This window comes from Rhinichthys klamathensis, unplaced genomic scaffold (genome assembly GCF_029890125.1).
Source record: "Rhinichthys klamathensis goyatoka isolate OS25496 unplaced genomic scaffold, OSU_Roscu_1.1 h1tg000196l_1, whole genome shotgun sequence".
Lineage (NCBI taxonomy): Eukaryota > Metazoa > Chordata > Actinopteri > Cypriniformes > Leuciscidae > Rhinichthys > Rhinichthys klamathensis.
Window position 1 is genome coordinate 8,606,574 of NW_026606722.1, and position 17,347 is coordinate 8,623,920.

At 41.6% G+C, this 17,347-nt stretch overlaps 1 protein-coding gene across 1 annotated transcript in view; it reads right to left on the reverse strand.

Moving 5' to 3' along the window:
• Positions 1-17,347, reverse strand: part of pals1b (protein associated with LIN7 1, MAGUK p55 family member b) — a 71,679-nt gene that overhangs the window by 40,643 nt on the left and 13,689 nt on the right. The window contains exons 3-4 of the mRNA XM_056262856.1: positions 16,266-16,474; positions 8,491-8,568 (exon numbers count right to left, since the gene is read on the reverse strand). Of these exons, the coding sequence (XP_056118831.1) occupies positions 8,491-8,568; positions 16,266-16,474 (287 nt within the window). The remainder of the gene's footprint in view (positions 1-8,490; positions 8,569-16,265; positions 16,475-17,347) is intronic.

Here is a 17,347-nt window from a genome sequence, read left to right on the forward strand (position 1 = left end):
GCTCGTTTCCACTGAGCGGTACGGTACGGTACAGTTCGGTACGGTACACAATTATTTGCGTTTCCACTGTCAAAAGTTATGAATGGTACCAAAAAGCCGAACCGTACCGTACCACTTTTTGGGTACCCTTCCGTTGGGGTACCTAGCACAGTGGTACGGTACTAAAAGGTGGAGCTAGACTCACTGCAGAACGTTGTTCCATTTCAAAAGCTACAATCGATGCTGCGCTGCTTAGCGCATTGGGAACGTCTTTAATCGTGACCCGCTGTGAATATAGTGTGTAAACACGTCGATAGAATCGACCGGAAGTAATATAGCCTCGGTCGGTGACGTCATCGTCGCGCGCACCCGCGAGGCTATAAATAGATGAGCCGTAGGTGCATCGTCAGGTCTTTTGTCTTCAGAGACCTCTCTGTGTTGGTGTGCAAGCATCTATTTTCTCTCTGCTACAGATCTTTGTTAGGAGTTATTTAGCTTTATACCTGACGGTGTGCAGAATTTTCACTCTTTCTCATCTCTTAACGTCATTTAAAGAGTTTAAAAAGCAAAAAGAGAAATGAGTCAGCAAGCTAAGCGCTGTGTCCCTCCATGTTCTCGACCCATGTCAGAACTGGATACACACGCATACTGCTTTGTGTGTTTGGGGGAGGAGCATGCGGCCGCTGCATTGGAGCCAGGGGAGTGCGAGCATTGTGAGCTTTTCACTGTTAAAATGCTTCGCGCTCGTCTTGGCTACTTTCAGTCCGCACCCGCATTATCATCATGGTGCTCCCGAATGGATTTGGCTGACGAGCAAGAGACGGGTCCGTCCCTTTCGCTTGCTTGTTCACCAGATCCACTCGTTCCCTCGCGTGATCCCGAAGCGCATCCCGGTGCTTCTTCGGCTCACGCGGGGGACGATAATGAATCTCTTGGGTCTACGGACTTCGAGCAGCCAACTTCTGAGCGTTCCTCGCGCGACGATAAATCTGTCGAGGAGCTTCTCGGGGTGGTTACTCGCGCGGTGGCCTGATTGCAGCTTGACTGGCCTCGTGAACAAGAGACCCCCAAACGCAGTAAGCTTGAGGATAGGTTTTTGTCCGGTGGCAGGGGGGAGGGACCTCAACATCAGTCTCTCCCCTTCTTCGAGGACCTCCATGATGAGCTATCTAATTCATGGAGAAAACCATATACCTCTCGTGTCTTCGACGTCGACTTTTTCGACTATCGTGGGTGCAAAGGCGCGAGGGTATGCGGAGATGCCCCAGGTTGAAGAGACGCTCGCCAGCTATCTCTCACCTGGGTCTGCATCTTAGCTTAAAAAACCTACCCTCCCCTCAAAGCCGTGTAGAATAACATCTTCGCTTGTGGGTAAAGCTTACCAAGCTGCAGGTCAGGCTGGTGCTGCGCTGCACACAATGGCTGTGTTACAGGCATACCAGGCTGACCTCTTGAAGGACTTGAGTGCGGGTACAACGATAGATGAGGAAGCTTTTTCTGAACTGCGCCGAGCCACAGATCTGTCTCTTCGTGCCACTAAGCAAACGGCCCGTGCCATCGACCGTTCTATGTCCGCTTTGGTAAGCACGGAGAGGCATCTGTGGCTCAACCTCACAGGCATCAAAGATAAAGATCGTGTCTTTCTTCTTGACTCTCCAGTTTCTCCCTCTGGCCTGTTTGGCGACTCGGTCAACTCAGTAGTCACCAGGTTCAGGGAGGTCAAGAAGCATGAGGAGGGGTTTGTTCAGTTCCTTCCTCGCCGCACTCAAGGGGAGGGGCCATCGGCCACCCAACCTCTCCCTGGTCCTTCAAGACCTAGGGAGGTTAAAAAGCAGAGCGTGGCGAGCCGTGCTCCTCCTAGTAAGAACTGGAGACAGGCTCGTCAGGCTCAGCAACCTCCAAAGCCAGACCTCAGGACTATCATCAACAGAAAGAAGAAGTCCTGATGGTCTGGCGCCCAGTCTGGTGGGGGTAGCCCCCCGCGGGACGGGGCGCGTATTATATCTGACCGCCCCTTCTCGTTACCCTCACAAAACCTCTCCATCCCCGCCACCTTTGGTGCTTCGGGGGGCAGCGTTTTCCAGCGAAATGTTAGATGTTCCGTAACTCCCTGCTTTCATCCAGGGCACGGAACATCTAACATCCCCTCAAGAGGAAGTATTAAAACTGATACCACTATCAGAGAGTCTGGCAGCGTGGCAACTTCTGCCAGGCATTTCTGCTTGGGTATTAAGCATAGTACAAATAGGATACAGAATCCAATTTATTCATCGTCCTCCGCGTTTCAACGGCGTGGTCTCCACTTCCGTAAGACCGGAGCTGATGCATGTACTATCACAAGAGCTACAAACTCTTCTGAGCAAAGAGGCCATAGAACATGTTCCTCTGCCAGAGAGGGAGTCAGGCTATTACAGCAGATACTTCCTGGTCCCCAAAAAGGACGGGGGGTTGCGTCCAATCTTAGATCTTCGAGGCTTAAACCGTACAGTCAAAGCGCTCAAGTTCAAGATGTTAACCGTCAAGACGGTCGTGTCACAAATTCAACATCACGATTGGTTCGTCACGATCGATCTGAAGGACGCATATTTTCACATACAAATATTGCCACAACACAGGAAGTTCCCGAGGTTCGCTTTCGGGGGCGAAGCATACCAATTTCGGGTTCTTCCATTCGGCCTAGCCTTATCACAAAATGCATGGATGCAGCACTGGCTCCATTGCGACTCCAGGGCATTCGCATTTTGAATTACATCGACGATTGGTTAATACTAGCACAATCGCAAGAGATGGTGCTTCAACACAGAGACATCGTGTTGACTCATCTAGTTTCTCTAGGGTTGAGACTCAACACCAAGAAAAGTGTTCTTTGACCTGCCCAGAGAACGACTTCTCTCGGAATTGTTTGGGATTCGATTACGATGCGGGCACAATTGTCCCCCGCTCGAATCGAGACCATTCGGCTAACCATGAGCAAAGTCAGGCTAGGTCAAGATCGTATTGTTCGTCAGTACCAAAAGATGTTAGGTTCCATGGCTTCAGAATCCACGGTGATTCCTTTGGGGCTATTGCACATGAGACCCTTTCAGTTGTGGCTAAAAGCCAGGGGATTTCATCCAAGGGCCAATCCTCAAAGGCAAATAAAAATGACGCGCCGCGGGCTTCGTACACTATCTCTGTGGCTCAGACCCCGGTTCCGCGCCTTGGGTCCCACTCTAGGGGCGCCTTGTCGTCGCAGATTGCTAACGACAGACGCCTCCCTGTTGGGCTGTGGAGCGGTCTTAAGTGGTCGTCCAGCTCAAAGGGAATGGGAGGGTCATCAGCTCGATTGGCATATCAACTGCCTAGGGATGCAACGATTACAGATTTTCTAAGTACGATTATTGTCTGAGAAATAATCACGGTTTAACGATTATCACGATTATTATGCATCAATTAATTTCACAACACTACTAATGTATAATATCACATGAACACTCAACACTAGATTTTAATGTGTTATTTATTGCTGCCACAACACAGTACAAAATTATAAAATGGCAAACAATAATCAATCTCTTCCTTTGGAATTAAAGAGAAGTGCTTTGTAAACATCCAGCATTTTTCTTTTAAAAATAACAAATTAAGTCAAAGGCTGCAGGACTCTTTGATTGAAATAGATCACAAAATTATTAAGTTTTTAGTTTGTTCTAAAATTATTTTCAACCTGAGGTAGAAAACTTGATAACATGAAAACAATATCTTGTTGGTATTTGACTTAAAAACATAAATAAAGGGATAATAAATCCCAATGAAAATAAGAATAAACAAAGTATTTGGCTGGCTCTATTGAATTAAATGCAAGCTAAATATTAGGCCTATGTATTTCTTTTAAAATAAAACAAATATAGTCCAAATGTTATCCACCAATATTATTGTACTTATTTTAATACTCTTTTTTTAATTATTAATCCAAATTTTAAATGTGCCTTTAGAAAATCATCTATTATAATCTCATTATTTTGGTTTGTTTGTTTGAAGTTTAAGTAAAAATTATAGAAAGTAACTGAGAACATCTCTCATGCAGTGTTATTAATAACTGAAATGCAGTTAATTGGTAGTCCTAGAAGTCTACATGATCTTATGTTAGTGTTTTACACCGGGCATATTAAAACTACAAAGCCTAACATTTACTCAACACAGACAGGAGAAAGCAATAGGATATTAAGTTAAATGTTCACTGACTGAAACTCTTGAGAGCACGTCACATTCGGTTTTCTACAGACTTGCGTAAGTTACCAAAACATTCCGCTGTTTTTTTGTTGTTGTTTTTTTTTACGTTGCACTGACAGCTTAAAATTGCACGCCGCGTTCTCCTTTTTCCAAAGCGATAGGGCGGTTGCGCTCCGGAGGCGTCTGTCGTTGCTCTGTTAGTTCTTGTCACTTGACCCACGGTGCGCTTGCGGCATTCTGAAAAGTAGAGATGTTTTTATCTAGATGCGGCGCGGACGCGCTTGGAAAAAACGAGCGCGTCGCTTCCATTATGAGCGCGCATACCGCGCGCCTACATTTGAAATAACGAACTTGAGCGCGCAAAAGACGCGATATGTGAACAGGCCCTTAAGGTGTTTTTTCGGTGGAAATAGAGCGTCGCTGCTTAGTCCCTCTGCCATAGTGGTTGACGAGCACGGCACTTTAAGCTGGTGCACCGCTGGTGTAACTGTTTTCGTTTTGTGTTGGGTGCAAAAGTTCCGTTCCGTGCAGAACACTCGGTGTAGCATAGTCTTTACGATTAATTAACCGTGACGTTTTAAAGCGCGGTTAATTGTGAAATCCGGTAATCGCTGCATCCCTACAACTGCCTCGAGCTGATGGCTGTATTTCTGGCCCTGAAATACTTTCTCCCTCAGTTGAGAGGCTGTCATGTCCTAGTGCGGGTGGACAACACAGCGGCAGTTTCTTATATAAATCACCAGGGAGGTCTGCGCTCACGCAATCTGAACAAAATAGCGAGGCAGATTTTCCTCTGGGCCCAGGAGAAGTTCCTGTCACTCAGGGCAGTGTACATCCCTGGGCACCAGAATGTGGGAGCAGATTTACTGTCCAGACAGAAACTGCTGACGGGGGAATGGAAACTCCACCCAGAAGTAGTCGATCAGATCTGGACCAGATTTTACAAAGCGGAAGTGGACCTCTTCGCCTACCATCAGACAGCGCAATGTCCCCTCTACTTCTCTCTGAGTCACCCAGCCCCCCTGGGTCTGGATGCGATGGCGCACACATGGCCCAAAATGCGCCTGTATGCGTTTCCTCCAGTGGCTCTGCTCCCGGGAGTTCTAGCCAGAGTTCGCCAGCAAGGGTCTTGCCTCTTATTGATAGCGCCGCGTTGGCCGAACAGAATGTGGTTCTCGGAGATAATATCTCTCCTCAACGGCTCGCCATGGGCGATTCCGGAGAGGAGGGACCTTCTGTCCCAGGCAGAGGGCACAATATTCCATCCCAGGCCCGACCTGTGGAACCTTCATGTTTGGCCGCTGATGGGTACCAACTGAGGGACACTGGGCTTTCGCCTGCCGTTATTGAGACTATTCTAAGTGCTAGGGCTTCCTCCACTAGAAAGAGTTATGCCAACAAATGGGGTGTTTTTGAAAGGTGGTGTGTTGTACATAATGCAGATCCGGTCAACTGCCAGATTGCTTCAGTTCTGGATTTCCTGCAGGAAAAATTATCAACAGGCACATGCCCCGCCACTCTCAGGGTTTATGTGGCCGCTCTTTCGGCTTGCCACGCCTTAGTTGACGGGGTGCCACTTGGGAGACATCCTTTGCTCGTTCGCTTCATTCGTGGGGCCAGACGACTGAGGCCTCCCGTAAGAACCAAGATCCCTACATGGGACTTAGCTATAGTCCTAGAGGGTCTGGTTGAGACCCCCTTCGAACCTCTAGAGTCAGCGTCTGACAAACTTCTGACCCTAAAGATGGTTTTTCTTATGGCTATAACCTCTCTAAAAAGAATCAGGGATATGCAGGCTCTGTCAATATCGCCATCCTGCTTATACTTTGCCCCAGGAATGGTGAAAGTGATTTTGCATCCTCATCCTGATTACCTGCCTAAAGTACCGTTTTCAGCTGTACATCCGGTCACTCTTGAGGCCTTCTGCCCTCCACCATTCACAACGCTGGAGCAGGAGAGATCTCACAGACTGTGTCCAGTCCGTGCTCTTCAGGCCTACGTTCACCGTACTAGCCAGTGGTGTAAGTCAGAGCAACTATTTGTTTGTTATGGGGGCAGTAACAGGGGTGCTGCCGCTACTAAACAGACCATGTCACATTGGGTCATGGATGCTATTGCTCTTGCCTATGAGGCGCGCGGCCAAGCTTCGCCAACGGGTCTAAGGGCTCACTCCACAAGAGGAGTCGCCTCCTCTACTGCTTTGGCAAGGGGTGCCCCCTTACAGCATGTTTGTGATGCGGCAGGCTGGTCCTCTCCGCACACATTCATAAGGTTTTATGGTTTAGATGTTCATGCCAATCCGGGCTCTCATGTCCTTGAGTCGACATCACAAGCTAATATCTAGGGCTTTCTTGCGTTCTTGTGAGCACACCTACACAACCGTAAGGAGTCCAGACACCTTCAAGCACGGCGGCGTGGGTATTCTCGTTCCCAATGCGCTAAGCAGCGCAGCATCGATTGTAGCTTTTGAAAGGGAACGTTCCGGGTTACTTGACTGTAACCCTGTTCCCTGAAAAAGCGGAACGAGGCGCTACTTTGCCGTGCTGATGATGTCCCAGGACTGCTCTTCAGACAAAATATCCTGACGATGCACCTGCGGCTCATCTATTTATAGCCTCGCGGGTGCGCGCGAGTGTGCGCGAGTGCACACGGGCGCGCGACGATGACGTCACCGACCGAGGCTATATTACTTCCGGTCGATTCTATCGACGTGTTTACACACTATATTCACAGCGGGTCACGATTAAAGACGTTCCCAATGCGCTAAGCAGCGCAGCATCTCGTTCCGCTTTTTCAGGGAACAGGGTTACAGTCAAGTAACCCGGAACGATTGGTTGACAGAGTATCGTCACTTGCGCGTGCTACAAGGGCATTAGAAGCGCCATTTTTTAATATACAGTTGAAATATAATACTACTGTTATTGTGTCACGAAATGTAGTTTTAAGAGTTTTTCAGGCGAGAATGTAGTTTTTTAAAGCTCAAATCTGTGAGATCCATTCCAAGCAATCACAGGGCGCTCGGCGCTCAAGTACCCCGGCCTGGAACAGCCTTTCCTCGGCTAGTCGTTCTGATGTTTGCCGCTGACTCTGACGCCTCTGTCTGTAGTGGTTAAACATGAGATATAATTTGTCTTGTATAGACCTAACAGGCGATCTTTGGTCTCGTGAATCTATAATTCGTTCCCTGGCCAATAGTTTTGGCAGAAGGCAGTTTCATTTGAGCGCTGAATTTGTATATTTGACTGAATTGTTTGCTTTATGTTATTAAAGCTTTACTGTATAGCTTTTTGTACCTTTTACTTATACTTTTATAATGGCTATTATTGATAAAACTGAAATTTAACAAAAAGAGATAGGGTTGAGTTTTGTCATTTTTTATTTTATTACAAGACCATCTGTAATGTTGTTTATTGCAACATTTGTACCAATGCACATATTGCCTGGAATATGTTTAATATTTTTTTACATTTAAACGAAAAGAGGCAGGGTTGTGTTTTATATTTAGTTTTGTTATAAATATAGGCTACATACATGCAGTGAATAAAATAAATAGGCTATGCGTTGCCTGAACCACATTTGTGTGCTTATAATGTTTAAAATGTATTTAAATGAAATCGAAAAGAAGCAGAGTGGTGTTTTTATTTCGTTTTATTGTTGCCTAAAATGTACATACAGAGATAACCGGAGTAGCAGAGCGAGCTGATTGGCGCTTTCAAGAACGCGCTGTTCCATTAGCAGAATTACTGGACTCGCGTCCTCGGGATCATTCTCCTGAGTCGGACTTTGCGTAGGCTACTTGGTATTGAGAAACGCCTAATGCCGGCGCTTGTTTCTTGTGACAAACATGCCGAGAAGCAAGAACAAGATCTGCAGTATGTCATCCATAGTTGTTTACTATGTCGCTTTCTTCTTCGCGCGAAAATGACGTTGATCGCTTCTTTCCGGCAAACACCACGCCTTTTAAGTAAGGGTACTGTTGGCGGTGGAAACGCTAGCCGGATCATGGTTTACAGACCCGAACCGTACCGTACCGTACCGCTCAGTGGAAACGAGCCATTATTGTAAAGTGTTACCAATGCAAACAATTAATTGCATTTAACCATATCATCTTGCATATTTATGATAGCAATGAATGAATGAATGATGCATTTATGAGCAAAATAAAAGGCTTATCAGCTTTTAAATGTGAGGAGAAAATTCCCATATGTGTTGCTGATGTCAAAGGGTGTGTGTCTATTAAAACGTAGGAAAATTATACAGATGCCAACAAGGACACGCTGTGTGACTTCCCTCATCATTTACCTGTAGGTGTGGTGAAGTCAACAGGCCTGTTAGTTCTGTGGCTTCAGTGTGTTTACTGGAGTGAAGGACACTTTCCACCTGTGGACCAATGACACGAGTCAAGAACATGGATGAGTCAAGTTAGTCAGATTTAATCTAGACCTTTAAGCCTCTAGACAAGCATCACTATGACTTATCGATCATTAAAAGAAAGTCAAATACATTTTCATTACATTTCATGCACATTTTGCACCACCCAATTGTACAAATTTAACCCTCTGGTTAAAGAAATGGCAGATTTTTATTATTATATTTTAATTTTATTTAATATTTTCAGTTTTTTTAGTCAAATCAAAAATCAAAGCCATAAATCTAAACAAGCTGTGCTCCAAATTTAAGGTTGATATCTTAAAAAAAATCGCTTTCAGTAAGATTTTGTTCAGGTGCAGTACCAAAAGTTTCCACTAGATTAAATGAATTTCACTTCCAATGCGCTCATTTTTGCATTGTGTGATTATTTTTTTCAGGACTATTTAACCTTTTCAAATCATGTCCATGATTTTTTATTTGCGTTCACATAGCAAGTGCCAAAACCTTTACCAAGATTCGTACCATTCTGATTAGGTAAAACAATTAAAAAAACAAACAAACGTAAAATTAGGGTCATTCCGGTTTCCTTCTAAAAACCCCCAAAAACAAACAAAAGAAGTTTCATTTTAGATCTGATTATAATATGGTAACCTTAAAAATGGTTGAGGCACAAATCATGATACAAACTTATATTCAACCATTTTTTTGTATTTTAAAGTCGATACGAAAAAAATCATATTTAGTTTTTTAAAAACATGTTTCTATAGTTATTGTAAAAAAAAAAAAAAAAATTCATGCTAGTTTCATTATTAAGTGATGAAATTGTGCAACTCTGTGTTGCATTTGACAAACTAATCAACACACACACACACACACACACACACAGATTGTAATAATCCATTAGATCTCATTCTGGCCTCCAGGAAGTCTTAGTGCATCACACTTCAGTCTGTAAGCCAGTGACGGATTGCAACAGCCAATGGCTTCCTCCAGCTTCATGCTTTGCCACAGGGCAGATCAACCAATTACCACGTCCTTATTAAGCACCCCGGGTGCCTTTGCTCAAGTACAATGACTACAAACATCTCAAAAAAGTACAGATTCACATATAAGCCGCGGTGCAAAATCTAGTGAGCTTCCTGAATAAAACAGCCTTTTAAGGCATCATTGGTGAGCTTCTAACACAATGGCTGTTTAATGCTGTCTTCTAAGATAATCGAGAATGCAATTCCAGAATGCATTGCGTTTCAGTTGGAGTTTATTTGACATAAAAAGTACCAATACAACTGTATTACAACTTCTTTGTCAAGGATGACACAATAAAGTTGCATTAACTTATTTCCATTGTGGTCCTTGATTTTAGAGAGTCATTCTCATGCGTTTAGCTCTGTGCAAAAAACAACAACAAAAAAAAAAAAACATTTTATTGAATGTAAACATATATTTGATTATAAATATACTTGCACCACCGTTCAAAAGTTTGGGGCCAGTAAGATTTTAAATTTTTAATTAATACTTTTATTCATCGAGGATGCATTAAATTGATTAAAAGTGACATTAAAGACATTAAGAATTTTACAAAAGAATTATTTAAAATAAATAATAATAAAAATTACATTTATATTATTTTGTTCTATTCTATTTTTAAAGCTCTTTTGAACTTTGATCAAAGAATGAAGAGTATTGATGCTGAAAGTTCAGCTATGCCAGCATAAATATGAATGACATTTTTAAAATGCATTACAATAGAATGTAAAAATAAAAATATTTTTTTAGCTAATAAATACAGCCGGGTGAGCAGAAGAGACTTCTTTCAAAAACGTTTAAAAATCTTACCGACCTCAAACTTTCAATTAAAAAAATATAGATAAAAAACTAAATTAAATTTGTGAACTAAACTATATTTGTGAGTTACTTGCATATCTATGCATATTAAAATAGCTAATTGTTAGCTTTGTGACCTGTTAACTAGAGTTAATATAGAGTTGTTCGCTATTGCATTCTTTCGAGTTGAATAGGACACAGAATAAGAAGGTAAAAAAGTTCAGAATGGCTTACTACTTTTACTATTAATGCAATATAAAATGCATAATACAAGGGTACAGTATACAATATAGTATACAGTGTGCATAGAATATCATACCCCACAATGCAATGTGTTTTACTTGACCTTCACTCTCCAATTTAAAAAATAATCTAAAAGTTATAGAGTGCTGCAGGGATGATGTATTTTCGTAGGCCAAAACCCGGAAACGAGTACGTATTTGTGCACTTCCGGTTCCATCATTCAGAAATCAATGGTTTTTTTTGCTTGGTTAAATGCTTAAAAATAAGGTGTGTGGTGAGCACAATCTCAAGACACTTTCACGTTTTATTCTATGACATAAAATACATCAGTAATACCCAGTGATTTAAAAAAAAAGGCCTTTACTTGGCTTGTAAAAGGCAGTTGCTAAGTGTCTAAATGAGGACTAGAGGCTGTCGAGGAGATGAAACGTCATCAGCAGAACAGGCAAACTCATCACTCGTCCACTTTCAAAGGCGTTTTTAATCATGCTCTTACAAATGATTATAGCTCAAACTCTCAGGTACACTGAAAAAAATTTGGAGTAGGATTTACTTGAAAAAAGCTAGGCAACTTTTTTCACTCAGAAAATGCTAGTACATTTACAACGATATGCCAAGTAAAAACCTAAACATATTTATCAGTAGCTTTAATTAGAAATATTTAAGTTAAATTTACTTGGAATATGGAATTAAGTAAACTTTACTTAACCTAGTCAAGTGAAAGTAACAAAGAAAATAAGAAATTTTAACTTGGCTAGTAAAAGGTTGAGTAATATCAATTTAGTTGAAATTTCCTTTGCATTACATTTCACTCAAACAATAATATTGAATTATACCAGTATGTGCTTTACTTAGAACTTCTAAGTAATTTATACTACATCATGTCAGATGTTAAACATCATGTGAATGCAAAGACCTCAGTACTTGGTAGAGAATGCACAATGACGGTAACATTTGATGGATCGTTTTTGTGTTTGAATGTGTCATTTTGAGCAGAAAATTTACTCGAAATGTCACAAAATGGCAAGTTACTATAATCCTAACAACAAAAGCAATGATAAAACAGTGTAAATACAGCTGGAAACCAGTGAAAAATCAACCTCATTAATTATTCAAGGTCAAGTGCATGATGGGAACCCCAGTATCAGAAAAGTTGAGTAATTTTTACTTAATTCAAGCGAGTAGAAATGAAAGCGTAAATATCAACTTAATAAAATTAAGTACTGATATGGAATTTACTTAGTTTTTTTAATTCTTGCCTGAACTAACTTTTTCATGTAAATTACATTGTGGTTTTTTTCAGTAGTATTTACTTCACCACAAAATAATTTTTTACAGTGAGGTAGAAAATGTTTTTAAAAAAGGCTGAAAGATGTTGGAAGCTTAGAGATGGTGACGTTGAAGCAATGAACAAAACGTGCAAGAATCATAAGCTTTTGTTAGTCACAAACCTTATTTTCTGCAATAATCCAAGAGGTAATGGAAAAATCCTATTGGGTTTTTGTTGAGGCCACCAGGGCGATGCCAAGTTACGGGATGGCCTAAGAAAATTACGGGATGGCCTAAGAAAATACGTCATCACTGTGTAACGGAGGCCAGCTAATAAAGAGCTGTACAAGTGAACGTCACTCCCCTGATCCTAAGAGACACGCTAGCGACTAATGCAATTAATATTCATATAATTAATTAATATTAGTAGTAAGTATTATGGGAATGTTCCTTTTAAATGTCCTCTGAACTATCTTTAAAAAAGTAAAAGCTAAGTAGTAACATTTAACAAAACATTAGACTGAAGTCCAACTAAAATGTTAAATATATATCATATATATAAAAAAATATAAAATATATATAATTTTTTTTGCAAATGTTCTAAAAACAACTAAAGGGGCTGTATGTAGAATTCAGATAACCCTTGTTATTAGCGACACCGGTGGACGTTAAATGAACTGCAGCTTAAAGCTTGTGCAAGAGTAACGTACAAGAGACTGAGCGTGATTCAATGCACTGAAATACTCACTGCAAAGACGCCGTCCACGCTGCTGACAGCGACGTTTAGATGAATATGTAAATACGAGGTGCACGCTTTCCTCTCAATAAACAAAAATAAACACAACAACATGACAGCGGTGAGAAAAGCAGTTCAGAAATCATCTGATCATAGTGATATAGATATTTTTGCACCAGTTCTGCAATTCACCAGCATCATGTCAACATATGAGGTTATTAAAGGGGTGGTATAATGCACTTTTCACAAGATGTAAAATAAGACATTGATGTCCCCAGAGTGTGTATGTGAAGTTTTAGCTCAAAATACCCCACAGATATTTTTTAATAGCATGTTAAAATTGTCACTTTTTGAGGGTGAGCAAAAATGCACTGTTTTTTTGTATGTCCCTTTAAATGCAAATGAGCTGCTGCTCCCGGCACAGAGGGCGGAGCTTCAAGAGCTTCAGTTTTTAAAATTTTCAGGGCATGTGTGTGTGAGGTAATCGGAGCTGCTAACACACACACACACACACATGCCCTGAAAATTTCAAAAACTTTTAGCCTTTTATGTTCAAACCGGAGTCAGACAAAGATGGAGAGACTCAAGAAGAAGTGACAACATGTAGACAACATTTCTGAATGGTTAGTTTATGAATTTATGTAGCTTATGTGTATCTTGACTTCTAGTCATTGATTACCATACTCTGTCTTGATCATCTATAAATCGTGTTCCGGGGGCGGGGTTTATGTAAATTTAAGGGTTTGTGATGACACTAACCCGTGAAGAAGCTCATTGTAGTTCCTACCAGCCGTTTGTTGTAGTCCTTAAAAAGCAATTTCTGTAAAAGAAAATATCTCCCTTTTCTTTGAACTTTGAGCATCGTAACTTTGCAGATGTTTTTTACGCTCAAACAGCAACATTACACGCTAACTAAAGTTAGAAAAGTGAAATCCTAATCAACCACCCGATTAAAATTACACTGTTGATAGTGTAGATGATAGTTCGATTAAAAGTATATATAAAGTATTTATGATACTTTAGATATAAAGTTTTTATGTATAGATCTGGCTGTGTGAGATCTGTATAGATCTGGCTATATCAGATCTAGGCTAGATCTGTATGACACATTGACATTACAGTACAGAACGGCTCTTTCTGCGTTATCCTGAACATTGTATAAGCATTCATTTCATCTGTCATAACGGAAAAGAGGCTCTCGGCAGCGCACATAAACGTCACATCTAGGGTGACCATACGTCCGGATTTTAAGCCCCCTGTCAAATAAATATCTGATATATCATTGGTTAAAATCGTAAACAAGCCTCCGCGTGCCGGCTACGTCATATTATAACGTTAACATGCCGAAACGTCAGACCTTATTTAATCCGGAATGGACAAAAGAGTACGAATTTATATCAAGTGCTGTTGTCGCCTAAGCTGCAAGTTTGTTAAGAACTAAAATGTGTATTTATTTATTTTTCGCATTCATTATTTGTTTATTTATGCATTTCTTTTATTTCCAGAAGTCCAGAAATGTTATGTTTTCAGGCACTGTGCACTTTGCAAGACAGGTTCATCTCAGTGGTCAGATTTTGAAACAGACATCACAATGTCTTGAATAAATACAAATACTGTGAACAAAGACACTTTTTAGCCTCTTCTGTTACACAGGTCTACATCGAGATATGTCGTAGATCAAATTGTCTATCAATGAATAGAGTAGGCCTATGCTCTTTTCTATAGGCTATTTCAGAATCACTGTATCATGATACCATCGATATGATGGACAAAATTGTATTGTAGTTGCGAGTACACCAGAGTCCTACGCAATTATTCTTGCCTCACTAAATGCTGCAAAGTGTCCTACTTTTTGGTGTTATGGAAATGGCCACCCTAGTCGCATCCTTTGGATTTCCCCGGCCCGAGTCCTTCACTTAAAGGTGCTATATGTAGTTTTTAGCGGCCTCTAGCGGTGATGTTTCAGATTGCAACAAGAGCGCTTGTGCTCGTGTGAGTGCTCAAACTCAAGAGCGAGCACTCACTACCGGCCACACTGAGACTTTCAACACAACGGAGAAAGCATCACACAACATGCTGGAAACTCATGTAAACTCCCACTGCAACGTTAGAATAATAGGCTACTTTTATCAGCTTGACGTTGAACTAATGCTCCATGCTCGTACCATGATAACGTTACATTGACTGCATTTAGCCGACATGTGGTGTTATCTAGCATAAGGCATTTCACTAACTATTCGTGTATCTAAAACAAAGCTGAGGTCTCTCCATAATTCAAACGTTCAAAAATGTTGATCCGTGTTTTCGTCCTAAGTCGATCCGATTGACGTTTGGCCTGACGAGCTTCAGCAGATACATTTTTGTTTTGTTTTTTATATTTATGTGGAGTTTGTGTTGTGCTGGAGGCAGGTCGTTTTTGGGTGTTATCAGACTCCATGTCGTCAGCTGCAGTGCCGTCGCATAGACTATATATATAAAAAGGAGAGAGGCTCGTGAGCGCGCATGCACGTCACATCCGATGGATTTCGCAGAAAATCCGACCCGGAGATTTCACATAGAAATAGGAATACTGGCCTTCAGAGGTAATAGCAAAACCCGACAAGTGGATCATTGTAATGTGTGATTACAACCCCTTCACACACAGGCAATAAAAGGAGGATTCATTTTAGAAGAAAAGTTACATATAGCTAGCCTGGTTAAAACCAGATCATTCTCAGTTGTAACTGAGTTTTGGTCTGGCAAAGCGTCATAGACAAATCATTTCCAGAGGGGCGTCACCAACGGACGTCGCGGATAGACCTAAAACCAATCAGAGCGATGTAGGAGATGACGTATGCAGAGCGGCGGAGAAACATTGTGAAACACTCCGAGTGTTGTTCTTTGCTCGGTTTTTAACAAAAAGGAAACGTTCAAATCGCTTAAAACAGACGCGATAGCTGATTCGAACGAGTGATGTGCGACGGCGGCATCCATCTTTGTAATGTAGGCTACAAAATCTGCTTCAAAATCCCAGCGCTGTTGAAAAGCCATCTTTGAAATACAGCCTTTACCAGTCAATCTACGAACGCCGATCCAAGTGCGCTGGTGAGAATGTGAACGAGCTACAAGTTGTGATAAGGTGAGCGCGAACAGCAGGCTTGGATCGGCGTTCGTAGATCGACTGGTAAAGGCTGTATTTCAAATATGGCTTCTGCCTGTATACGCGAAGTTGACTGTATGTTTAAAATATCTTCTTATTAAACTGTCTGGACACTGACAAAGTTCTCAATGCTTCGGTTTGAAGGTAGGGACCCTCATTATGCTACCGTGTTAGTGTGGGGCTATTTTGAGCCTTGTTAGTGGTATTAACAAGCGATTTTTATTTGTCATTAGACTATGCCCAATATACTAGCGTTATACTAGCTTTATAGGCTAAACTGTTTGTAGAGATAAAACTATTTACATTCGATAATCATGAAAACAAATCTCAGATAACGGTTGACTAGGTAACAATGTGTAATTAGACCAAAGGTTCATTTTGCGCCGGAGTTCTCCTTTAACGTTACCGGAAGTATAACCTTACCAGAACGTTCCCTGTTATCTGAGCTACTCCACTACATGGCCAGTGTTAGGCAGATGAGTAGAGCTGTGGTACCTCGTCTCTGAGCTGCTGAGCGTGTGTGGTGAGCGGGTACGGTGGGCACAGGCGTCTCATGCCGAGAGCTACGCTACGGTGCATGACGAACGCCTGCTGGAAGTCTGTCTGAAGCAGGAGCTCCACCAGCAGATGAAGGTCCTCCTGACTCTCAGCATCAGTCAGACACAGATGAAGACACCGCAGAGAGTCCAGCAGATCCGCCAGCTCTGAGAACACAGAGGGAACGCCATTGATAATCATTTTACAACACCAACAAAAAACGACCTTGGTTTCCCACGCCTCTTAAAGGGATAGTTCACCCCAAAATGAAAATTCTGTCAGTAATTACTCACCCTCATGTTGTTCCAACCCCGTAAGACTTTCGTTCATCTTCGGAACACAAATTAAGATATTTTTGATTAAATCTGAGAGCTGTCTCACTCCTCCATAGGCTTCTTAAGGGATCGAAACTTGCCGGCCCAAAAGTTATGAAAGACATCGTTAAAATAATCCGAGTGAACCTTAAGTTTATCAAGCGACGAGAATACTTTTTGTGCGAAAAAAAAATAACGACTTTATTCAACTAATCATTTCCTTCTCTGTGGGCCGTGATATTTCACGTAGTGAAACTACGCAAAGCTTCTTGGTTGTACGTCACGCATCACACACATGACCAGCGTCGGCCAATAGTGAGCCTGCGTGTGACGTGCAACCTAGAAGCTTTGCGCAATATCACTACGTGAAATATCACGGCCGTACAGAGAAGGAAATGATTAGGTAGTTGAATAAAGTCGTTATTTTTGTTTGTTTTTTGCGCACAAAAAGTATTCTCGTCGCTTGATAAACTTAAGGTTGAGCCACTGTAGTCACTCGGACTATTTTAACGATGTCTTTCATAACTTTTGGGCCGGCCAGATATTGCAGTTTCGATCCCTTAATAAGCCTATGGAGGAGTGATCCAGCTCTCAGATTTAATCAAAAATATCTTAATTTGTGTTCCGAAGATGAACGAAAGTCCTACAGGGTTGGAACAACATGAGGGTGAGTAATTACTGACAGAATTTTCATTTTTGGGTGAACTAACCCTTTAACTCATTAAC